This window comes from Bombina bombina, chromosome 4 (genome assembly GCF_027579735.1).
Source record: "Bombina bombina isolate aBomBom1 chromosome 4, aBomBom1.pri, whole genome shotgun sequence".
Taxonomy (NCBI): Eukaryota; Metazoa; Chordata; class Amphibia; order Anura; family Bombinatoridae; genus Bombina; species Bombina bombina.
Window position 1 is genome coordinate 952,638,060 of NC_069502.1, and position 24,740 is coordinate 952,662,799.

Here is a 24,740-nt window from a genome sequence, read left to right on the forward strand (position 1 = left end):
CCAGAAGTTATATATAGATTGGGCAATCTGTTCAGTGCTGTATACAAATAACCACCTCACCTATATCAGTCATCCAGACCACTAGCTTTTCAGACAGGCTTGAAACAGTAGGACTGGGCCTCAAGCTGAACCTGTCGTAGAGAATCAACAAGGACACCACATTACAACAACCCATTATAGACATATTCAACATAAACAGGATAAAAATCTATTAATTAGTGTAAAAAAAAAACAAACAGTACAATACCTCCTTTCTTCTTCCTGTTGTTGCTTCCTTTGCCCTGGAAATAGAGGAAAGTGAAGCGACAATTAGACCCTTCTTAATTAAATATTGGAGTAATTAAATTGCGCAAACAAAACAGTATATTTACCTGCTGTTATTTTGATTAAATACTTTGAAGGATCATGTGACACAGCTTTTTCCTCTCCAAGTATGTATAAAGCAACACTCTGCATTAACAAAAAATATAACAAAAAGATCTTGTAACATAAAGCAAACTAAGCCTACAGACGGCAGTTTGGACATATCTGCACTAGTGTGTCCAGACACCCAGCATGACAGACAGGATGAAGGCAGAATGACAAACAGTATCTTTTTTATCTCGATAACAAGGTGGAGAATATGAAATATTAGCTGAAATTATTGCTGGCACTTTCTTAAAGGAATGGAAAGGTGAAATTTGAAATGTGCATGCGTGCATTTCAGTTTTAAATAGAAGCATTTTTTCAATGTACTTCCATTAACTAAAATGCTTCTAGAAAAATTAATGTTTCAGCGATACACGCACATATGCTACATGAGCCCATGCCAATTTCGACATTTGAAAATTTTGCCAGCCATGTGGCATTATCAAGTAGTTGGATTGGGGCAGTGTAATACTTTGTAAAATTATATCATTTTCTGCTATCCAGGGCACAAATAATTGCACAATTTAACATTTTTTTTTATGTTAATATGTTCAATAAGCATTGAAAAAATGTAATGTTAGGTAATGTTAGCTTAATACTGACAACTTTTAGCTTGGTGGTCATTAAAATCAGCCGGGTGGTGCACCCATTAAAAGGGTCCTGGGTAAAACAATGTTTAAACAGTAAAAAGCCACACCATTAATACTTACCAACACTACAAGCTTGCTTCTCTCACATATGCCTGGCAGGTATGGGTAAGCTGGCATTGTTTGCCCTTTTAGACAGAACCTTAACCAATGATAGATGCTTGGTGGTTCAGAAGTGAAGAAGGAAGGATAACTCATGAAACCAGTCTGGGCTGCAAAAATAAAAAGGGGGATAAAGAGGGACATAAAATACAGCAAACAGAGCAATTTAAACATTTTAACTTCTTTACTTCAATTGAGTGATTCCGTAATATGGAAAACATTGGTTTTCTGCCAAGGTAATCAGTACTTGCATCTTGGTGGCCCCAAGTACTCCGATAATGCTACACTGAACACAATGATCAGACACACTAAGTATTTTTTTTTTCCTTAAAGGGACATGAAACAAACGTTCTATTCAAATAGAGCATACAATTTTAAACAACTCACCAATTTACTTCTATTATCTAATTTTCTTTGTTCTCTTGGTATCCTTTGTTAAAAAGCATATATGGGTAGACTGAGGCGCAGCAACAATCTAGTGGCTGCTGATTGGTGGCTTCACATATATGCTTCTTGTCATGGGTTCACCTAACATGCTCATCTAGCTCCTAAGTAGTGCATTGCTGCTCCTTCAACAAATAATACAAAAAGAATGAAGTAGATATGATAATAGAAGTAAATTGAAAAGTTGTTTAAAATTGTATGCTGTCTGAATCATGAAAAAAAAAAAAGAAGCTGGATTTCATGCACCAGATTTCATCCATGCACAATAAGGAGCAGTTAATCATGGCGGTTTACTCCTTTGGTAAATAGTGTTGGTAAGATAGCTATATTTGTATATTTGATAACTATTAAAATTAGGTCACTCAAAATGTGCTTTAAGTGTTTTATTACAAACTCCCAGTAGATGTCACTATGTAATTTGAAAATGAGTTATATGTAGGAATCAAATAGGTCAATCCTGGTTACTACTAGAGGATGTGGCTCTTTACCATTTTAGAAGTGGAGTCTTTTATTCTTGGACATGGTATGATTAAGGACAGGTGGTACGAAACATTGTTTTTACAGTCTGTGACCGATAAAGTAATAGAAGTCAGGTTTTATAAATGTTTGCCTCTGCTCAATTTTTTACTCCTCAATCTCCCATAACAGAGTGGGGGGTAGTAACTCTTAAAAAGCAAACTCCGAATTAAAGAATGGATAACATTATTCAATATCTTTATTAAGCTTCACCATTGTTTAATCTATAGAATGCAAACTTGCTAAGTGAAAACCTAAGTTAAAATATATAAATACATTTTGTCATTTTACTGTATGGTGTCTTCTGTTCCTAAACCAAATAAAGATGAGAATTCTCTTGTGTATTCTGCATCATTCTGTGTTGCTAGAATTTGAAGGATACATTAGTGACGTTTCTTGTGCTTTTTCTGCTAGACCTCCCTGCTGCCTTTTGACATGGCCCAGTATTCTATTCTATTGCATCCTTTCCACTCAAACTAGTCTACATGACACTGCCATACGGTCTGAATCCTTTCTCTGAAAACAGTTTTGAATATGTTAGAACCTGTCATTTTTACCATCACTCACTGTGTAATTCTGTGTTTAACCCCTGTAAAGGGTCAAAACACTTAAAGTCCTCCTCGGAGGTTAAACATACAGAACTTTAGGGTTAAACAAACAGAATTTACAAGCAAATAATGCAAAAAGTACATGCTCTAACGCAAGACTTATTAATCGTGGGGTCCCTTAAAATGTTTTGGGAGTCCCCACAAGATTTGATAATGTACTCACACAGGGGGGATAGGAGAGCTGGAGCAGAGATGAAAAGGAAGTTGCTGTTGACTTCCACTTGTTTTTAAAGGGACAGTAAAGTCAAAATTAAACTTTCATGATCCTGGATAGGGCGTGCAATTTTAAACAACTTTCCGATTTACTTTTAACATCAAATTTGCTTTGTTCTCTTGGTTCTTTGTTGAAGGCTAAACCTACAGTAGGTAGGATCATAGGCTGATTTCTTAGCCCTTGAAGGCCACCTCTTATCTTAGTGCATTTAATAAGCATTTTACAGGCAGAGAGTGCTAGTTCATGTGTGCCATATAGATAACATTGTGGTCACTTCCGTGAAGGTATTTATAAGTTAGCACTAATTGGCTGAAATGCACTGAGATAAGGGGGCAGTGTGCAGAGGCTTAGACACAATGTAGATGTACATTGTGTTTGGCTAAATGTCTTCAAACCTTTTGAACAACCTTGTTCATAAAGAAAAATTAATGCAAATAAAATTATTTGTATTAATGTTATGGGATACATTATATATATATATATACACATACACATACTGTATATATATATATATATATATATACACACACACATATACACACTATATATATATATATATATATATATATATATATATATATATATATATATATACACACACATATACACACTATATATATATATATATATATATATATATATATATACACACACACACATATATATATATATATACACACACATACATACATATACACACACACACATATATATATACTACATATATATTTTTATTTTTATTTTTTTCTTTCTTGATTCAGATAGAGAATGAAATTTGAAACAACTTTCCGATTATCATCAAATTTGCTTCATTCTCTTGGTTTCCTTTAAGGAAGGAGCAGCAACGCATTACTGGAAGCTAGCTGAACAAATCGGTAAGCCAATAAGAGGCATATATGTGCAGCCACCAATCACCAGCTAGCTCCCTGCTCCTGATCCTACATAGGCTCAATTTTCAACAAAGGATACCAAAAGAACAAAATTGGAAAGTCGTTTAAAATTGTATGCTCTATCTGAATCATAAAAAATATTTAATGTGCGAAAGGCAAATAGCTTATTTTGTACCTCTTCAAAATGTGGACATATATTTCAGTTATTTGGCCAAAAATTACGAAGGCCAAAATTAGAGGGAACATGGCGTACAGAATACAAACAGTAATAGGGTGCTGCACATGGAAGAAGCCTTCATGGAAAGTAGCAATGGATACTAAAGTTAAATTTACTTTATTTTACTAATAATATTCTCACGTGTTGATGTATTAAAATATATATATAAACATTTTCTTTTAAGTGAACATTGGAAGGTTAAATATTTACAGTAAAACACATTAAATATTAAAATTGATATTTAAACTTTTAAGGTATTTGAGTGGAAATTATTCCAAAGTGTATATATAAGTGTGTGTGATTAAATATAAATATATGTGTTTGTTTAGAGGTGTAGTTATTTGCAGACACAAAAAAGGATTACCGATATACCAAAAATGCTGCTGAACAAAGTGAAGTACATAGGGCTCAAAGAGATCTTTGCAAAGCAATATGTGTGATAGAAATAGGTGTTAGCGCTTAATCCACTTACTAGAAGGGACCTCAATCCAATATTAGGTAAGTGCCATTTCGGCTCACTGGATCATACCCAAGTCCATACATAATACAAGTAGAAAAAGGAATAGCTATTATTATCTGATGAGCCAAAGTATTTCCTGCTACCATTGATACACTATTTCTACGTGAACTGTATCTCCGTAAACTGCATTTCTGATGAACTATAATCTGCTTGTGAAATACCTCATTGTCTTTGAGGGCACATAATGTGAGTGTGGTTCTTTTGTTGGGGATCTTTTACCACTTTTTAAATAAACAGTATAACACTATTAGCTGCTTTTCTCTCCTCACTTTACCTGTATACCAGGTGCATGGAGCTTGAAGGGACACCATATGCCAAGAGACACTGAGAAAGACAAGCGCAACACATCGGTATCCACGCAGGAAAGACACAGAGGACACGTCTAATATGCAGCACTTGACTTATTTTGGATTGAGGTCCTTTCTAGTAAGTGGATTACCACTGGGGTTATTAGACCCATATGATATATTGCAGGATCCATCAGGTATTGTATGGTCTATTTCTCTGAACTTTGGATTCCATTACTACATTCATGTAAACTGACTATACATACTGAATAAATGCCAACACCTATTTCTAATACACACATACATTATATATATAAATAATTTATCAGATAGTGTATATATAAATGTAACACTTTATTTTAATCTATTTATGCTGTGCTTGTTGCACATTTACTTTATCCCTTACACTTTACGCTAGGTCTTCACTTGTGCAAAGCGGGTGAGTGCCAATTTAGATTGCACTCAAGCAAACGTGTGCAACTTGTAATACACGCGCAAGTTAGCGCCATCACGATATTGCTTATTGCAACCCACTCTAACTTTAATCTAGCCTTATTTTCACTAAAAATAACCAAATACTCTACCTGGCTCAATATGAGACTTCTCCCCAGTGGTTCTAACCAATGTTGGATAATCACGGAAATAAAAATCCAGGTAAGGTCCAAACTTGAAATCCCTAAAATAAAAATCACAAACACAAAATAGATAATGGCTATTGGTTATAAATGTGTACAAAAATAAAATCTGGGGGGAATCAATTTTAAACATATGCTGCCCTGCAAATAAAGTGAAATAAGATAGTAAAGAAGATATTGTAAAATGAACTAGATCTACATTTCAATACAATATTGTGGAATTATTTAAAAAAACAGAATTACATTATTAAGAGATAATTGGGTAATTAAAGGAACATAAAAGTCATATTCTAAATCACTTGAAACCGATGCACTATAACTGTAAAAGGCTGAGAGGAAAATATCACCTGAGCATCTCTACGTAAAAAAACAAAATTTATGCTTGCCTGATAAATTTATTTCTTGACACGATGAGTCCATGGATCATCTAATTACTATTGGGAAAATCACTCCCGCCCAGCAGGAGGCAGCAAAGAGCACCACAGCAAAGCTGTTAAATATCACCTCCCTTCCCTCTAACCCCAGTCATTCGGCCGAAGCAAAAGAGAGAAAGGAAGCAATAAGGTTCAGAGGTGTCTGAAGTTCATAACATACCAACAACCTGTCTAAGGAACAGGGCGGGCCGTGGACTCATCGTGTCAAGAAATAAATACATTTATCAGGTAAGCATAAATTTTGTTTTCTTTCTAGTCACAGGTTACACGATGAGTCCACAGATTATCTCATTACTATTGGGAATCAATACCCAAGCTAGAGTACACAGATAAGTGAGGGACAAGACAGGGAACCTAAACGGAAGGCACCACAGCTTAAAGAACCGTCCTCCCAAAAGAGGCCTCACCCGAGGCAAAAGTGTCAAATTTGTAGAAGAGAGGACCAAGTTGCAGCCTTGCAAATCTGTTCCAAAGAAGCTTCATTTTTGAATGCCCAGGCAGAGAAAACAGCCCTCGTAGAATGAGCCGTAACTCACTCAGGCGGCTGCTTTTCAGCCATAAAGAAAGAGAAGTAGCCGTAGCTTTCTGCCCCTTGTGTTTTCCAGAAAATACCACAAACTGAGCAGAAGTCTGACGAAAATCCTTAGTCGCCTGTAAATAGAACTTTAATGCACGCACACATCCAGATTGTGCAAAAGCCATTCCTTTTGAGAATAAGGATTAGGACTCAAGGAAGGAACAACAATCTCCTGATTAAAGGATTACTTTCTGTTACAATTTTTAAGCTAAACAACTAACATATTAAAGTTAATAAACATTAATTAAAACCTACTGACCTATATTTTCTCCAAAACGAAGTTTCATAACGTTCTAAAAGTTATATCTTTTATTCGCTGATGATGTCACGTTATCCTGCCCACTATTTTCAGCATTGAGTGTTCAAAATACTTAAACCAATAACTTTGTGTTTAAAGCGCCATTTTGAAACCTAGGTATTGTAAACGGATTGGTACAGAGCAAAGGATACCCACGGAGTGGGTTTGGAAAACAATTAAATTTGCAGAAAAGATTTCTGATATACCGTAGAGATATGTTAATGAAATGCTATTGATAAAAAGTGTATTTGGGGTAGTTAGTTAGTAACAGGCATAGAAAATATTTACTTACAGTGGCCCTTTAATGTTTCGGTCTGAAACCACTTTAGGGAGAAACCCTAACTTAGTACACAAAACCACCTTATCTGAATGAAAAATAAGGTAATGAGACTCATACTGTAAAGCCAAGAGCTCTGACACTCTACGAGCAGATGAAATAGCAACAAGAAACAAAACTTTCCATGACAACAACTTAATATCTAAGGAATGCATAGGCTCAAACGGAGCCCCTTAAAGAACCTTGAGAACTAAATTAAGACTCCAGAGAGGAGTAACAGGTTTGAACACAGGCCTGACAAAACGACTGCACGTCTGGTACGTCCGCCAGACGCTTAAGTAACAAAATAGACAAGGAAGATATTTGACTCCTTAGGGAACTCGCCGATTAGCCCTTCTCCAAACCCTCTTGGAGAAAGGACAGAATTCTAGGAATTCTAACTCTACTCCAGGAGTAGCCCTCGGATTCACACCAATATAGATATTTATGCCATAACTTCTGGTAAATCTTTCTAGTCACAGGTTTACGAGCCTGAATCATGGTTTCAATGACCGATTCCGAAAATCCCCGCTTCGATAAAATGAAGTGTTCAATCTCCAAGCAGTCAGCTTCAGAGAAACTAGATTTGGATGAAGGAAGGGCCCTTGAAGTAAAAGGTCCTTCCTCAACGGAAGTCTCCAAGGTGGAAGAGATGACATGTCCACCAGGTCTTCATACCAAATCCTGCGAGGCCATGAGGATCACCGACGCCCTCTCCTGCTTGATTCGAGCAATGACCCGAGGTAGAAGAGCGAATGGAGGAAATAGGTATGCAAGACTGAAACTCCAAGGTACCGCCAGGGCGTCTATCAGTACAGCCTGAAGATCCCTTGACCTCGACCCGTACCTCAGAATGCCATGAGATCCAATTCCGGCTGACCCCATTTGAGAATCAGGTTGGAAAACACTTCCGGATGGAGTTACCACTCCCCCGGGTGAAAGGTCTGCCTGCTCAGGAAGTCCGCCGCCCAGTTGTCCACTCCTGGAATGTGGATCGCCGACAGACAGCAATTGTGGGTCTCCGCCCACTGAATGATCTTGGCTACCTCTGTCATGGCCAAGGAACTCAGAGTTCCTCCCTGGTGGTTGATGTAAACTACTGAGGTTATATTGTCTGACTGGAACCTGATGAACCGGGTCAAGGCTAACTGAGGCCAGCCCAGAAGAGCATTGAAGATTGTTCTCAATTCCAGAATGTTTTTGGGTAGAACAGACTCTAAAGGAGTCCATGTTCCCTGAGCCTTTAGGGAGCCCCATACTGCTCCCCATCCCAGAAGGCTGGCATCTGTTGTCACAATCACCCAAGAGGGTCTGCGAAAGCAGGTCCCATGGGAGAGATGATCCTGAGACAACCACCAAAGTAGAGAATCCCTTGTCTCCTGCTCCAGCTGTAATCGCGGAGACAGATCCGCATAATCTCCGTTCCACTGCCTGAGCATGCTTAACTAAGGTTGAAACGGGTGAACGGGATGCCGCTACCATCAACCCGATTGCCTCCATGCACTGAGCCACTGATGGCCGAGGAGAGGAATGAAGAGCTAGGCAAGATTCAAAAATTTTTGATCTCCTAACTTCTGTCAGAAAAATCTTCATTGATAAGGAATCTATTATGGTTCCCAAGAAAGTTACCCTTGTATCTGGGACTAAGGAACTCTTTTCCAAATTCACCTTCCATCTGTGAGACAGCAGGAAAGTTAATAACATTTCCGTGTGTGATCTTGCTTGTGGAAAGGAAGCCGCCTGAACCAGAATGTCATCCAGATAAGGTGCAGATTCAAAGAGTATTCCAGCCACCAATTTTTCTTAAAAGACCTTTATTTCACAGGTGTATGCCTCATATACCCTTACCTATTATTCTACATCCTGTGTTAGAATCCAACTGCACAACAGTGCCATCTTGTGGATGCAATAATTCAATGCAACTCCAAATTCAACACAGGAGGTGAATAAACACATAGATAAAATCACTTAAAAAGACATATACAACCAAGTACAAATTTAACAAGAGGAACAATGCATAGCAAAATTATTTCAAATTTGTACTTGGTTGTATCAACTCTAATGTTGTGGGAAATAGAGACTTTTTAAAAATTTCTCTCTCTGAGGCTACAAACAGGTCTTTTGAAAAGGACAGTAAAAAGAAAATGGTATTGGAATTACATGCAATAACGTTGTCTGAATATCACAGAGTACAACGTATTCCAAGAGGCCTGAGGATGTCCACCTGTCCTACCTTATTTGCCAATAAAAAAGAATATACGGATAAATTTGAGAGTATTCTCAATAAATGTTCTTTTGATATTGGACTGTTGAATTTGCCCAGAAGGAGATTGAAATATATAAAGAACAAATTAACCTGCAAAAAGAACAAATGGTTAAATGCCTACCCCTTGATGAATATAAGAAAGCTGTGATGGAGGTAGAGAAATCTGTGAGCGATTACAGAAAACACCTGGAAAGTAAAAAAAAGAACAAAGTTTATTAGAGATGAACAAGATTACAGCCAAGGTACAGTCTATAGATGGCGCCAGAGTACAAGCCTTGTGAAACAGACAAGAGAATATGGGAGACGGAATAAACAGACAACTGCACAGGAAGAGGTTAATAGCAGCCTGGATTCATCTGCCGTTTTTTTTGACTGAAGATTCAGACGTAGATTCCACCGCGGTGGGAGGAAGCACAAGAGGCGGCAGTTCCGGTCGACCGATGACGTCAGAGCGACAACGTACACGCCGGGGACGAGGAGCGCAACGAGGCCATTACAGGTACTGAACGCCACTATGCCCCCAAGGACATATAACCAACCTGAGAGGTATGAGCAGATAAGATCTTTTGGGGAATGTTAGTGATACCACAGATGGATGTAGTCCTGTTATGGCGTTAAACCAAACAACTGAAAAAGAAAAAATATGTGGAACTTTTGAAAAAGGCCCTATCCAGGACTTTAAACAAATCCATGGCTATAGTCATTTGCCACATATTGTTGTGGGTGCTATTACGAATGAGGACTGTGACAAAAAATCTGGGACTCCCATATTAGATAAAGTTACTAACCTAAATGGCACAAAATTGGTTAAATGTACTAATGGTATAGAGTCTAATAAGACTGGGAGCTGTAATGAATCTTTACTAGACCGTAATCTTTTTGATAAAAATACTAACCAGAGTGTGAATAATGATATGACAGACATGTTTACTATTGAATCTCTCTCTCCTGGAAAAAATGGATGTATGTACTTTAATTGTGGATGATGACACTGAATTAAGTAAAGCATTTAGTCACAATGAGCACAGTGTGAATGATAGGATGTGTGATTCTAGTGTGAATGATTTGACACTATGTAAAGAAAATTTGGTTTATAATCTATCCTCTTACATTTTTAGTGAAGAGGAGGAAATGGCACTAAACAAAGGATTATCATATTGTCTGGATAATCACTGTAATGAATTTTTGGTACAACAAGATTTGCAGAAATTTTATAGAAAATTAAAATTAAGAATTTACTTTGCTATGCAGAGGGATTATGCACAGACACCAAGCACTGATAACACTAATGTTAATAGATTTAAGAATGTTAAAGATTATGGTATTTCCAAAAAACATAATTTATGTAAGAACTTACCTGATAAATTCATTTCTTTCATATTAGCAAGAGTCCATGAGCTAGTGACGTATGGGATATACATTCCTACCAGGAGGGGCAAAGTTTCCCAAACCTCAAAATGCCTATAAATACACCCCTCACCACACCCACAATTCAGTTTAACGAATAGCCAAGAAGTGGGGTGATAAAAAAGTGCGAAAGCATATAAAATAAGGAATTGGAATAATTGTGCTTTATACAAAAATCATAACCACCACAAAAAAAGGGCGGGCCTCATGGACTCTTGCTAATATGAAAGAAATGAATTTATCAGGTAAGTTCTTACATAAATTATGTTTTCTTTCATGTAATTAGCAAGAGTCCATGAGCTAGTGACGTATGGGATAATGATTACCCAAGATGTGGATCTTTCCACACAAGAGTCACTAGAGAGGGAGGGATAAAATAAAGACAGCCAATTCCTGCTGAAAATAATCCACACCCAAAATAAAGTTTAATGAAAAACATAAGCAGAAGATTCAAACTGAAACCGCTGCCTGAAGTACTTTTCTACCAAAAACTGCTTCAGAAGAAGAAAATACATCAAAATGGTAGAATTTAGTAAAAGTATGCAAAGAGGACCAAGTTGCTGCTTTGCAAATCTGATCAATCGAAGCTTCATTCCTAAACGCCCAGGAAGTAGAAACTGACCTAGTAGAATGAGCTGTAATCCTCTGAGGCGGAGTTTTACCCGACTCAACATAGGCAAGATGAATTAAAGATTTCAACCAAGATGCCAAAGAAATGGCAGAGGCTTTCTGGCCTTTTCTAGAACCGGAAAAGATAACAAATAGACTAGAAGTCTTTCGGAAAGACTTAGTAGCTTCAACATAATATTTCAAAGCTCTAACAACATCCAAAGAATGCAACGATTTCTCCTTAGAATTCTTAGGATTAGGACATAATGAAGGAACCACAATTTCTCTACTAATGTTGTTGGAATTCACAACTTTAGGTAAAAATTCAAAAGAAGTTCGCAACACCGCCTTATCCTGATGAAAAATCAGAAAAGGAGACTCACAAGAAAGAGCAGATAATTCAGAAACTCTTCTGGCAGAAGAGATTGCCAAAAGGAACAAAACTTTCCAAGAAAGTAATTTAATGTCCAATGAATGCATAGGTTCAAACGGAGGAGCTTGAAGAGCCCCCAGAACCAAATTCAAACTCCAAGGAGGAGAAATTGACTTAATGACAGGTTTTATACGAACCAAAGCTTGTACAAAACGATGAATATCAGGAAGAATAGCAATCTTTCTGTGAAAAAGAAAAGAAAGAGCAGAGATTTGACCTTTCAAGGAACTTGCGGACAAACCCTTATCTAAACCAACCTGAAGAAACTGTAAAATTCTCGGTATTCTAAAAGAATGCCAAGAAAAATGATGAGAAAGACACCAAGAAATATAAGTCTTCCAGACTCTATAATATATCTCTTTAGATACAGATTTACGCGGCTGTAACATAGTATTAATCACAGAGTCAGAGAAACCTCTTTGACCAAGAATCAAGCGTTCAATCTCCATACCTTTAAATTTAAGGATTTCAGATCCTGATGGAAAAAAGGACCTTGCGACAGAAGGTCTGGTCTTAACGGAAGAGTCCACGGTTGGCAAGAGGCCATCCGGACCAGATCCGCATACCAAAACCTGTGAGGCCATGCCGGAGCTACCAGCAGAACAAACGAGCATTCCTTCAGAATCTTGGAGATTACTCTTGGAAGAAGAACTAGAGGCGGAAAGATATAGGCAGGATGATACTTCCAAGGAAGTGATAATGCATCCACTGCCTCCGCCTGAGGATCCCGGGATCTGGACAGATACCTGGGAAGTTTCTTGTTTAGATGAGACGCCATCAGATCTATTTCTGGAAGTTCCCACATTTGAACAATCTGAAGAAATACCTCTGGGTGAAGAGACCATTCGCCCGGATGCAACGTTTGGCGACTGAGATAATCCGCTTCCCAATTGTCTATACCTGGGATATGAACCGCAGAGATTAGACAGGAGCTGGATTCCGCCCAAACCAGAATTCGAGATACTTCTTTCATAGCCAGAGGACTGTGAGTCCCTCCTTGATGATTGATGTATGCCACAGTTGTGACATTGTCTGTCTGAAAACAAATGAACGATTCTCTCTTCAGAAGAGGCCAAAACTGAAGAGCTCTGAAAATTGCACGGAGTTCCAAAATATTGATCGGTAATCTCACCTCCTGAGATTCCCAAACTCCTTGTGCCATCAGAGATCCCCACACAGCTCCCCAACCCGTGAGACTTGCATCTGTTGAAATTACAGTCCAGGTCGGAAGCACAAAAGAAGCCCCCTGAATTAAACGATGGTGATCTGTCCACCACGTTAGAGAGTGTCGTACAATCGGTTTTAAAGATATTATTTGAGATATCTTTGTGTAATCCTTGCACCATTGATTCAGCATACAGAGCTGAAGAGGTCGCATATGAAAACGAGCAAAGGGGATCGCGTCCGATGCAGCAGTCATAAGACCTAGAATTTCCATGCATAAGGCTACCGAAGGGAATGATTGTGACTGAAGGTTTCGACAAGCTGAAATCAATTTTAGACGTCTCTTGTCTGTTAAAGACAGAGTCATAGACACTGAATCTATCTGGAAACCCAGAAAGGTCACCCTTGTCTGAGGAATCAATGAACTTTTTGGTAAATTGATCCTCCAACCATGATCTTGAAGAAACAACACAAGTCGATTCGTATGAGATTCTGCTAAATGTAAAGACTGAGCAAGTACCAAGATATCGTCCAAATAAGGAAATACCACAATACCCTGTTCTCTGATTACAGACAGAAGGGCACCGAGAACCTTTGTAAAAATTCTTGGAGCTGTAGCTAGGCCAAACGGCAGAGCTACAAACTGGTAATGCTTGTCCAGAAAAGAGAATCTCAGGAACTGATAATGATCTGGATGAATCGGAATATGCAGATATGCATCCTGTAAATCTATTGTGGACATATAATGCCCTTGCTGAACAAAAGGCAAGATAGTCCTTACAGTTACCATTTTGAACGTTGGTATCCTTACATAACGATTCAATATTTTTAGATCCAGAACTGGTCTGAAGGAATTCTCCTTCTTTGGTACAATGAAGAGATTTGAATAAAACCCCATCCCCTGTTCCGGAACTGGAACTGGCATAATTACTCCAGCCAACTCTAGATCTGAAACACAATTCAGAAATGCTTGAGCTTTCACTGGATTTACTGGGACACGGGAAAGAAAAAATCTCTTTGCAGGAGGTCTCATCTTGAAACCAATTATGTACCCTTCTGAAACAATGTTCTGAATCCAAAGATTGTGAACAGAATTGATCCAAATTTCTTTGAAAAAACGTAACCTGCCCCCTACCAGCTGAGCTGGAATGAGGGCCGCACCTTCATGTGGACTTAGAAGCAGGCTTTGCCTTTCTAGCAGGCTTGGATTTATTCCAGACTGGAGATGGTTTCCAAACTGAAACTGCTCCTGAGGATGAAGGATCAGGCTTTTGTTCTTTGTTGAAACGAAAGGAACGAAAACGATTATTAGCCCTGTTTTTACCCTTAGATTTTTTTATCCTGTGGTAAAAAAGTTCCTTTCCCACCAGTAACAGTTGAGATAATAGAATCCAACTGAGAACCAAATAATTTGTTACCCTGGAAAGAAATGGAAAGTAGAGTTGATTTAGAAGCCATATCAGCATTCCAAGTCTTAAGCCATAAAGCTCTTCTAGCTAAAATAGCTAGAGACATAAACCTGACATCAACTCTAATAATATCAAAAATGGCATCACAGATAAAATTATTAGCATGCTGAAGAAGAATAATAATATTATGAGAATCATGATCTGTTACTTGTTGCGCTAAAGTTTCCAACCAAAAAGTTGAAGCTGCAGCAACATCAGCCAATGATATAGCAGGTCTAAGAAGATTACCTGAACACAGATAAGCTTTTCTTAGAAATGATTCAATTTTCCTATCTAAAGGATCCTTAAACGAAGTACCATCTGACGTAGGAATAGTAGTACGTTTAGCAAAGGTAGAAATAGCCCCATCAACTCTAGGGATTTTGTCCCAAAATTCTAGTCTGTCAGACGGCACAGGATATAATTGCTTAAAACGTTTAGAAGGAGTAAATGAATTACCCAATTTATCCCATTCTTTGGAAATTACTTCAGAAATAGCATTAGGAACAGGAAAAACTTCTGGAATAACCACAGGAGATTTAAATACCTTATCTAAACGTTTAGAATTAGTATCAAGAGGACCAGAATCCTCTATTTCTAAAGCAATTAGTACTTCTTTAAGTAAAGAACGAATAAATTCCATTTTAAATAAATATGAAGATTTATCAGCATCAATCTCTGAGACAGAATCCTCTGAACCAGAAGAGTCATCAGAATCAGAATGATGTTGTTCATTTAAAAATTCATCTGTAGGGAGAGAAGTTTTAAAAGATTTTTTATGTTTACTAGAAGGAGAAATAACAGACATAGCCTTCTTGATGGATTCAGAAACAAAATCTCTTATGTTATCAGGAACATTCTGCACCTTAGATGTTGAAGGAACTGCAACAGGCAATGGTACTTTACTAAAGGAAATATTATCTGCATTAACAAGTTTGTCATGACAATTAATACAAACAACAGCCGGAGGAATAGCTACCAAAAGTTTACAGCAGATACACTTAGCTTTGGTAGATCCAGCACTAGACAGCGATTTTCCTGAAGTATCTTCTGACTCAGATGCAACGTGAGACATCTTGCAATATGTAAGAGAAAAAAACAACATATAAAGCAAAATTGATCAAATTCCTTAAATGACAGTTTCAGGAATGGGAAAAAATGCCAAAGAACAAGCTTCTAGCAACCAGAAGCAATGAAAAAAAAGAGACTTAAATAATGTGGAGACAAAAGCGACGCCCATATTTTTTTAGCGCCAAATAAGACGCCCACATTATTTGGCGCCAAAAATGACGCCACTTCCGGAACGCCGACATTTTTGGCGCAAAAACACGTATGACGCCGGAAACGGAAAAGATTTTTTTTTTTTTTGCGCCAAAAAAGTCCGCACCAAGAATGACGCAATAAAATGAAGCATTTTCAGCCCCCGCGAGCCTAACAGCCCACAGGGAAAAAAGAGTCAAATTTTTGAAGGTAAGAAAAAATGATTAATTCAAATGCATTATCCCAAATATGAAACTGACTGTCTGAAAATAAGGAATGTTGAACATTCTGAGTCAAGGCAAATAAATGTTTGAATACATATATTTAGAACTTTATAAACAAAGTGCCCAACCATAGCTTAGAATGTCACAGAAAATAAGATTTACTTACCCCAGGACACTCATCTACATGTTTGTAGAAAGCCAAACCAGTACTGAAACGAGAATCAGCAGAGGTAATGGTATATAAATAAGAGTATATCGTCGATCTGAAAAGGGAGGTAAGAGATGAATCTCTACGACCGATAACAGAGAACCTATGAAATAGACCCCGTAGAAGGAGATCACTGCATTCAAATAGGCAATACTCTCCTCACATCCCTCTGACATTCACTGCACGCTGAGAGGAAAACCGGGCTCCAACTTGCTGCGGAGCGCATATCAACGTAGAATCTAGCACAAACTTACTTCACCACCTCCATAGGAGGCAAAGTTTGTAAAACTGAATTGTGGGTGTGGTGAGGGGTGTATTTATAGGCATTTTGAGGTTTGGGAAACTTTGCCCCTCCTGGTAGGAATGTATATCCCATACGTCACTAGCTCATGGACTCTTGCTAATTACATGAAAGAAAGAGCACTTTTACACCTACAGCTACACATAGCTTAGCCACATATATTAGTTTGGTACAAAAAGAAATTGATATTCTTTTTAAGAGAGAGAGAAAAAAGAAATTGGTACAAAAGAACAAAAAAGACAAACTTGCTATTGAGAAATTAACAAATAACAAAGAGATAATCATTAAGGAAGCTGATAAGGGCGGAGCCATTGTCCTTTTGGATAGAATAGATTATGTGGCAGAAATTAATAGACAACTATCTGACAATCAAGTATATCAAATACTAAATAGAGATCCAACCATTGATATTAACAAAGAAATTAAAAACATCTTAGACCTTGCAGTCAAGAGGGAAGTTATCACAGAGTCATTTAGAGAAGCTTTATATATTGATAATCCGATTAGACCGGTTATATATGTTTTGCCCAAGATACATAAGGCTAAAGAGAAACCCCCTGGTAGGCCAATTGTGGCAGGAATGGGTTCTGTTTTTTCATCTATCTCTGTTTTCTTAGACAAAATATTACAGCCATTTGTAAAACAAGCAAATTCCTATATTAGAGATACTAATGACTTCCTAAACAAAATTAAGGATCTTGGATATGTTGGAGATAAATGTATTTTATTTACTTTAGATGTTTCTAGTCTATATACCTCAATAAAAAATACTAGTGGGGTTGAAGCTGTTGAGAATACATTGAGATCTAATAGTGACTATACTGAGAGAGAAATTGGGTTCCTTGTTGAATTGTTGTCTATCATATTATATCAGAATTATTTTTTGTTTGGAGATACATATTATTTACAAAAACAGGGAACAGCAATGGGCTCCAACGTCGCCCCCACATACGCCAACATTTTCATGAATAATTTTGAAGAATATTTTGTATATTCTCATCTATCTTTTCAACGCTATGGCGTCTCCTGGTGGAGATATATCGATGTGTTTGGCGTGTGGGGGAGCAACGTTGGTAGCCTCCTGTCATTTGTACAGGATCTTAATAATTCAGTTACAGGTTTAAAGTTTACACTGAACATGAATGAGGTGAGGATTGAGTATCTTGATACTATTGTCTATAATAAGGAGGGATTTCTATATACTGATCTTTACACAAAGAGTACTGACAGGAACAACTTGCTGAAATATGGGAGCTACCATCCAGAAAATGTCTTTCAGGCAATCCCTAAAAGTCAGTTTACTCGGGTGAAAAGAATAGTATCGGATCAAGAACAATGTAAATATAGATTGGAACAAATGGCGAACAAATTTATAAATAGAAACTATGCTCCATCTTTGGTCTCTAAACAATTAGATGCGATCATGAATGAGAACAATTAAGATAAGATAAACAAAAAACGAAGTCAAACCGTATGATTTTTGTCACACAATTTAATAGGTTAAGTAATAAAATTACTGGTTTCTTGAAGAAAAATTGGCATATAATAAAAGACTGCCATCCAGAAGTTTTGGAATTTAAAGAAAATTTAATGGTGGCTTATAAGAAAAACAGAAGTATTAAAGATGAGTTGGTACATTCAGATATTGGTAGCTGTAAACAAGAGAGTCAGAAAACTATTGGGCCTAAGAGGTATGGCTGCTACCCATGTCTGAACTGTTCCAACTGTAGCTCTATGATCAAAGGGGAAATTTTTTATCATCCCATTACTGGAAAGAAATATAAAATAAGTAAGTATCTCACATGCAGGGCTACATACTGTATCTATCTTATTAAATGTCCGTGTGGCCAAATTTATATTGGCGAGACCTGTAGAGAGGTAAGGGAGAGGATAATTGAACACAAATCTAATATCAGATGTAAGAATAAAGAAGCGCCTCTCACTTCCTCTCTATGGGTCATAATATCAGTCAACTTAGGTTTCAAATTATTGAACAAGTAGATAGGCCTAGAAGGGGTGGAGATAGGGAACGACTACTAAAAATGAGAGAGATGTTCTGTGTATATAAACTAGAGTGCATGAAGCCAAAGGGTATGAATAAAGATTTTGACTGGAGTCTTTTTCTCTGATAAAATCTGTGATAATGTATTAAGATAAAATTCTTTTTCTCTATTGACAACATAAATAACATCAGTTGTTTGAAATAATTTTGCTATGCATTGTTCCTCTTTTTAAATTTGTACTTGGTTGTATATGTCTTTTTAAGTGATTTTATCTATGTGTTTATTCACCTCCTGTGTTGAATTTGGAGTTGCATTGAATTATTGCATCCACAAGATGGCACTGTTGTGCAGTTGGATTCTAACACAGGATGTAGAATAATAGGTAAGGGTATATAAGGCATACACCTGTGTATCTAATTATACATGATTAAGAGCCTGGTGTGGCTTGAAACGTAACTGTTTGTTTGGGACCCCATGTGAAATAAAGGTCTTTTAAGAAAAATTGGTGGCTGGAATACTCTTTGAATCTGGATTGACTGGGACCTGGCAAGTCCTTTTTTGTTCCGTGCCCCACTGAAAAAGCAAAGGTGTGCTGTTTCTTAAAAATCATTTGTGGATCCAGATAAGGTGCCACAGCAATGCCCCGCAATCAAAGCACCGCCAGTAGGGATCTCAGAACCTTTGAGAAAATTCAGGGAGCTATGGCAAGACCAAATGGAAAAGCCACGGTAGTCATTAATTGACCCTCCTGGACCAAAGGAAGAATGGAACAAATAGATTCCATCTTGAAGGACGGCACTCTAGACCAATTTTAGATTCTAAGAGTCTAAACAAATTTCTCAAAGGTTCCCTCTTTTTTGGGAACCCCGAACAGATTGGAATAGAACCCCAGACCCCTTTCCTACATTGGGACAGGAACTATCACTCTCAGGTTGGAGAGGTCCCGTACAGTACACAATGTAAGAACGTGAAGGAGAAATCCTATGGAGGTGCGCACAGATGAGAGCCGAGACCGGCTCAAAAACAGTCACAAGGAAGGCAAAGTTCCTGGATCAACCAGCAACCGATGTACACGGCAGCACTCTTGGAGAGGAGTTATACAAAAATCTGTAGGAGCAGAGAAAAGAGAGGCGCCTTATGGGACAGTATCGTTGTGCAGCGACAAATAGACAGGAGACAGCACACACTAAGAGTCAGGGTACTCACAAGGATTGTGGCATAAACGTATGCCTCACTGAGCAGGACGGAACCTTAGTCGCCCGCCAGACAGACCAATGGGGAAGAATATCCGGAACTCCAGGGTCCAATCCGCAGCTACAGATGGTAGAAGCGTCGGGGGAACAAGTTGTCCGTGATGCCACCAATCGCTGTGAGCTCTGACACACCGCAGCTCAGCTTCCAGGGCCGCCCGGCTCCTTTCCCGCTGTCCGGTGTCTCCGGCCTGTACGCGGTGCTCAGGTTGAGGCGGCCGCTTTCCGCCACTGTCTATTTGTCGCTGCACAACGATACTGTCACAATGTAAGAACGCCTCTCTTTTTGTCTGGTCTACAGATAATCTTGAAAGCAGAAATCTGCCCCTGGGAGGAAAGGTCTTGAACTCTAGTTTGTATACCTGGGACACGATGTCCACCGCCCAGGAAACCTGCACATATCGAACCCAACCCTGAGTGAAGAATGAGAGTCTGCCCCCTACAAGATCCGGTCCCGGATCGGGGGCAGGCCCTTCATGCTGACTTTGACTCAACAGCAGGCTTCTTGGATTGCTTTCCCTTGTTCCAAGACTGATTGGGCCTCCAGGAAGGCTTGGACTGCTCCTGCTTGGAAGAGGGAGTGGAAGGATTTCCCTTTAAATTTCGAAAGGAACGAAAATTACTCCTTTTTGTTTATTTCTCTTATCCTGAGGGAGGAAATGTCCCTTTCCTCCCATAATATCAGAAATTATTTCCGTCAAACCAGGACCAAACAAGGGCTTTCCCTTGTAAGGAATCGCCAAAAGTTTAGACTTAAATGACACATCCGTAGACCAAGATTTTAACCATAAAGCTCAGCGAGCAAAAATGGCAAAACCTGAAATCTTAGCTCCCAGCTTAATAACCTGAAGGGAAGCATCTGTAATAAAGGAAATGGCCAACTTAAGGGCCTTAATCCTATCCTGGATTTCTTTGAGGGGAGTGTCTGTCCGATTGGATTCAGACAATGCATCAAACCAATATGCGGCCGCACTAGTGACCGTAGCAATACAAACTGTGGGTTGCCATTGCAAACCCTGGTGTACATGCATCTTCTTGAGTAACCCCTCTAACTTTTTGTCCTAGGATCTTTAAAGGAACAACTATCCTCTATTAGAATAGTAGTTCTCTTGGCTAGTGTGGAAAGTGCCCCTTCCAACTTGGGTACCTTCCTTGATAGAATCTTCTATAGGAAACATCTTTTTAAATATAGGGGATGGAGAAAAAGGGATACCCGGTCTCTCCCTTTCCTTAGCAATGATCTCTGTAGCCCTATCTGGTACAGGAAATACCTCCACCATGGAGGGCATGTCAAAATACTTGTTTAGTTTACTAGACTTCTTAGGATCAACTACGACGGTAGTGTCGGAGTTGTCCAGGGTAGCTAAAACCTCCTTAAGTAACAAACGGAGGTGTTCTAGCTTAAACCTGAAGGATACAACTTTAGTATCAGCAGGAAGAATTACACTGTCTTTAGAGTCTGAGATTTCACCCTCAGATGGTACCGAATAATCCTCCTCCTCAGGCCTCTGGGAGAAATTTGAAATAGCAACAACTGTGTCAGAAACCTCACTTAATGATTGTTTTCTTTTCCTCTTGCGCTTTCCCTGCAGCATGGGAAAAGCAAACAACACATCAGAAACCGGAGAGGACATAAGAGAAGCGATGTCTTGCAAAGTAACTCCAGATGGAGTAATGGAGGAAGCGCAGGGCACTGGCTGTATGGACACTAAGTTTTGGGACATTTGAGGAGAAAGCTGCAACATTTTTTGAACATTGTCAGAAGGCTCCTGAACAGCATCCGCCCTAGACAATGTTGGCTCAGAAAAAAGTCTTTCCCTATAATGTAAAGTTCTCTCAATACATAAGGAACAGAAAGGGATTGGTGGTTCAACATAAGCATCAAAACATAAAAAACATGTAACATCTTGCAAGGCCTCTTGGTCCATGTTTATTCACCCCAAAACAACTGAATAAAAAGATAGAATTTTGATATTTTAATATAAAATACCTCACAAAAAATGTTTTACTGTTACTTAAAATATTTTAAAATAAACTGCTTTACTTTTTAGCAATAAAATGACATTAGTAGCAATTAAATGCTCCAGACACCTTTACACCTCAACTCTGCCGAGGTGCTTACCTGCCTAACACCGGAGATTATTGTCTGATAGATGTTCCGGACTCAATCTATTTAATGTGGAGATGAAGTCCGCAATACTTGTCAACAACGAAGACAAAGTGTTCCGTGTAAAAGAACACCGGAACTATGAGGAGAAAGTGTACAACAAATTTTGGCGTGTCCGTTAGCCCCGCCCATCGTGGGCATTACCAGAAAAAAACTTTCCTCATATCTTTTAACCATAGTATGCCGTTTAAAAGATACGCAAGTTAAAAACACCACCTCTGAGTCTGCTCATCGTCCCCAGTGCCTGCTAATACTGCCCAAAATAATTATTCTCCAAGTCGCAAGAGAATTATTATAATCTGTCCCATTATATAATGTGTTTTAAAGTGCCATCTTTTATTCTGAACGTATCCCCAGAAATTAAAAAGTCAGCACTTACCTTTATGCATCTGCCCGGCAGTAAGGCAGCTCACTAGGTTTGAGAGTCAGGATTCCTCACATGGACCTGTGGAAAAAAATCAAAGACTGAATAATCTTATTCAGGCTTTAGGAATAGGGCAGCATCAGTATATGGGAGGCGCAGTGAGAATTATATTAGGACAACTCAACCCTAGATTGGGATGACCAAAGAAGAAATGCCTCTAAACACAAAAAAACTTAAAGGGCCATTAAACCCAAATTTTCTCTTTAATGATTCAGATAGAGAATACAATTTTAAACAACATTCCAATTTACTTCTATTATTTAATTTGCTGCAATCTTTAGATATCCTTTGTTAAAGAAATAGCAATGCACATTGGTGAGCCAATCACATGAGGCATCTATGTGCAGCCACCAATCAGAAGCTACTGAGCCTATCTAGATATGCTTTTCAGGAAAGAATATCAAGAGAATGAAATAAATTAGATAATAGAAGTGAATTAGAAAGTTGTTTAAAATGGTATACTCTATCTGAATCAAGAAAGAAAAAATGTAGGTTTAATGTCCCTTTAATTGTAAAGAAAAACATAATTTATGTAAGAACTTACCTGATAAATTCATTTCTTTCATATTAACAAGAGTCCATGAGCTAGTGACGTATGGGATATACATTCCTACCAGGAGGGGCAAAGTTTCCCAAACCTTAAAATGCCTATAAATACACCCCTCACCACACCCACAAATCAGTTTAACGAATAGCCAAGAAGTGGGGTGATAAGAAAAAGTGCGAAGCATATAAAATAAGGAATTGGAATAATTGTGCTTTATACAAAAAAATCATAACCACCACAAAAAAGGGTGGGCCTCATGGACTCTTGTTAATATGAAAGAAATGAATTTATCAGGTAAGTTCTTACATAAATTATGTTTTCTTTCATGTAATTAACAAGAGTCCATGAGCTAGTGACGTATGGGATAATGACTACCCAAGATGTGGATCTTTCCACACAAGAGTCACTAGAGAGGGAGGGATAAAATAAAGACAGCCAATTCCTGCTGAAAATAATCCACACCCAAAATAAAGTTTAACAAAAAACATAAGCAGAAGATTCAAACTGAAACCGCTGCCTGAAGAACTTTTCTACCAAAAACTGCTTCAGAAGAAGAAAATACATCAAAATGGTAGAATTTAGTAAAAGTATGCAAAGAAGACCAAGTTGCTGCTTTGCAGATCTGGTCAACCGAAGCTTCATTCCTAAACGCCCAGGAAGTAGATACTGACCTAGTAGAATGAGCTGTAATTCTTTGAGGCGGAGTTTTACCCGACTCAACATAGGCAAGATGAATTAAAGATTTCAACCAAGATGCCAAAGAAATGGCAGAAGCTTTCTGGCCTTTCCTAGAACCGGAAAAGATAACAAATAGACTAGAAGTCTTACGGAAAGATTTCGTAGCTTCAACATAATATTTCAAAGCTCTAACAACATCCAAAGAATGTAATGATTTCTCCTTAGAATTCTTAGGATTAGGACATAATGAAGGAACCACAATTTCTCTACTAATGTTGTTGGAATTCACAACTTTAGGTAAAAATTCAAAAGAAGTTCGCAACACCGCCTTATCCTGATGAAAAATCAGAAAAGGAGACTCATACGAAAGAGCAGATAATTCAGAAACTCTTCTAGCAGAAGAGATGGCCAAAAGGAACAAAACTTTCCAAGAAAGTAATTTAATGTCCAATGAATGCATAGGTTCAAACGGAGGAGCTTGAAGAGCTCCCAGAACCAAATTCAAACTCCAAGGAGGAGAAATTGACTTAATGACAGGTTTTATACGAACCAAAGCTTGTACAAAACAATGAATATCAGGAAGAATAGCAATCTTTCTGTGAAAAAGAACAGAAAGAGCAGAGATTTGTCCTTTCAAAGAACTTGCGGACAAACCCTTATCCAAACCATCCTGAAGAAATTGTAAAATTCTCGGTATTCTAAAAGAATGCCAAGAAAAATGATGAGAAAGACACCATGAAATATAAGTCTTCCAGACTCTATAATATATCTCTCGAGATACAGATTTACGAGCCTGTAACATAGTATTAATCACGGAGTCAGAGAAACCTCTATGACCAAGAATCAAGCGTTCAATCTCCATACCTTTAAATTTAAGGATTTCAGATCCGGATGGAAAAAAGGACCTTGTGACAGAAGGTCTGGTCTTAACGGAAGAGTCCATGGCTGGCAAGATGCCATCCGGACAAGATCCGCATACCAAAACCTGTGAGGCCATGCCGGAGCTATTAGCAGAACAAACGAGCATTCCCTCAGAATCTTGGAGATTACTCTTGGAAGAAGAACTAGAGGCGGAAAGATATAGGCAGGATGATACTTCCAAGGAAGTGATAATGCATCCACTGCCTCCGCCTGAGGATCCCGGGATCTGGACAGATACCTGGGAAGTTTCTTGTTTAGATGAGAGGCCATCAGATCTATCTCTGGGAGCCCCCACAATTGAACAATCTGAAGAAATA

The 24,740-nt window shown here is 38.3% G+C and overlaps 1 protein-coding gene across 1 annotated transcript in view; it reads right to left on the reverse strand.

Annotated features, from left to right (window-relative positions):
• ANAPC1 (anaphase promoting complex subunit 1) overlaps window positions 1-24,740 on the reverse strand; it is a 592,717-nt gene that overhangs the window by 467,263 nt on the left and 100,714 nt on the right. The window contains exons 20-24 of the mRNA XM_053712607.1: window positions 5,438-5,529; window positions 1,119-1,267; window positions 372-450; window positions 248-281; window positions 61-131 (exon numbers count right to left, since the gene is read on the reverse strand). Of these exons, the coding sequence (XP_053568582.1) occupies window positions 61-131; window positions 248-281; window positions 372-450; window positions 1,119-1,267; window positions 5,438-5,529 (425 nt within the window). The remainder of the gene's footprint in view (window positions 1-60; window positions 132-247; window positions 282-371; window positions 451-1,118; window positions 1,268-5,437; window positions 5,530-24,740) is intronic.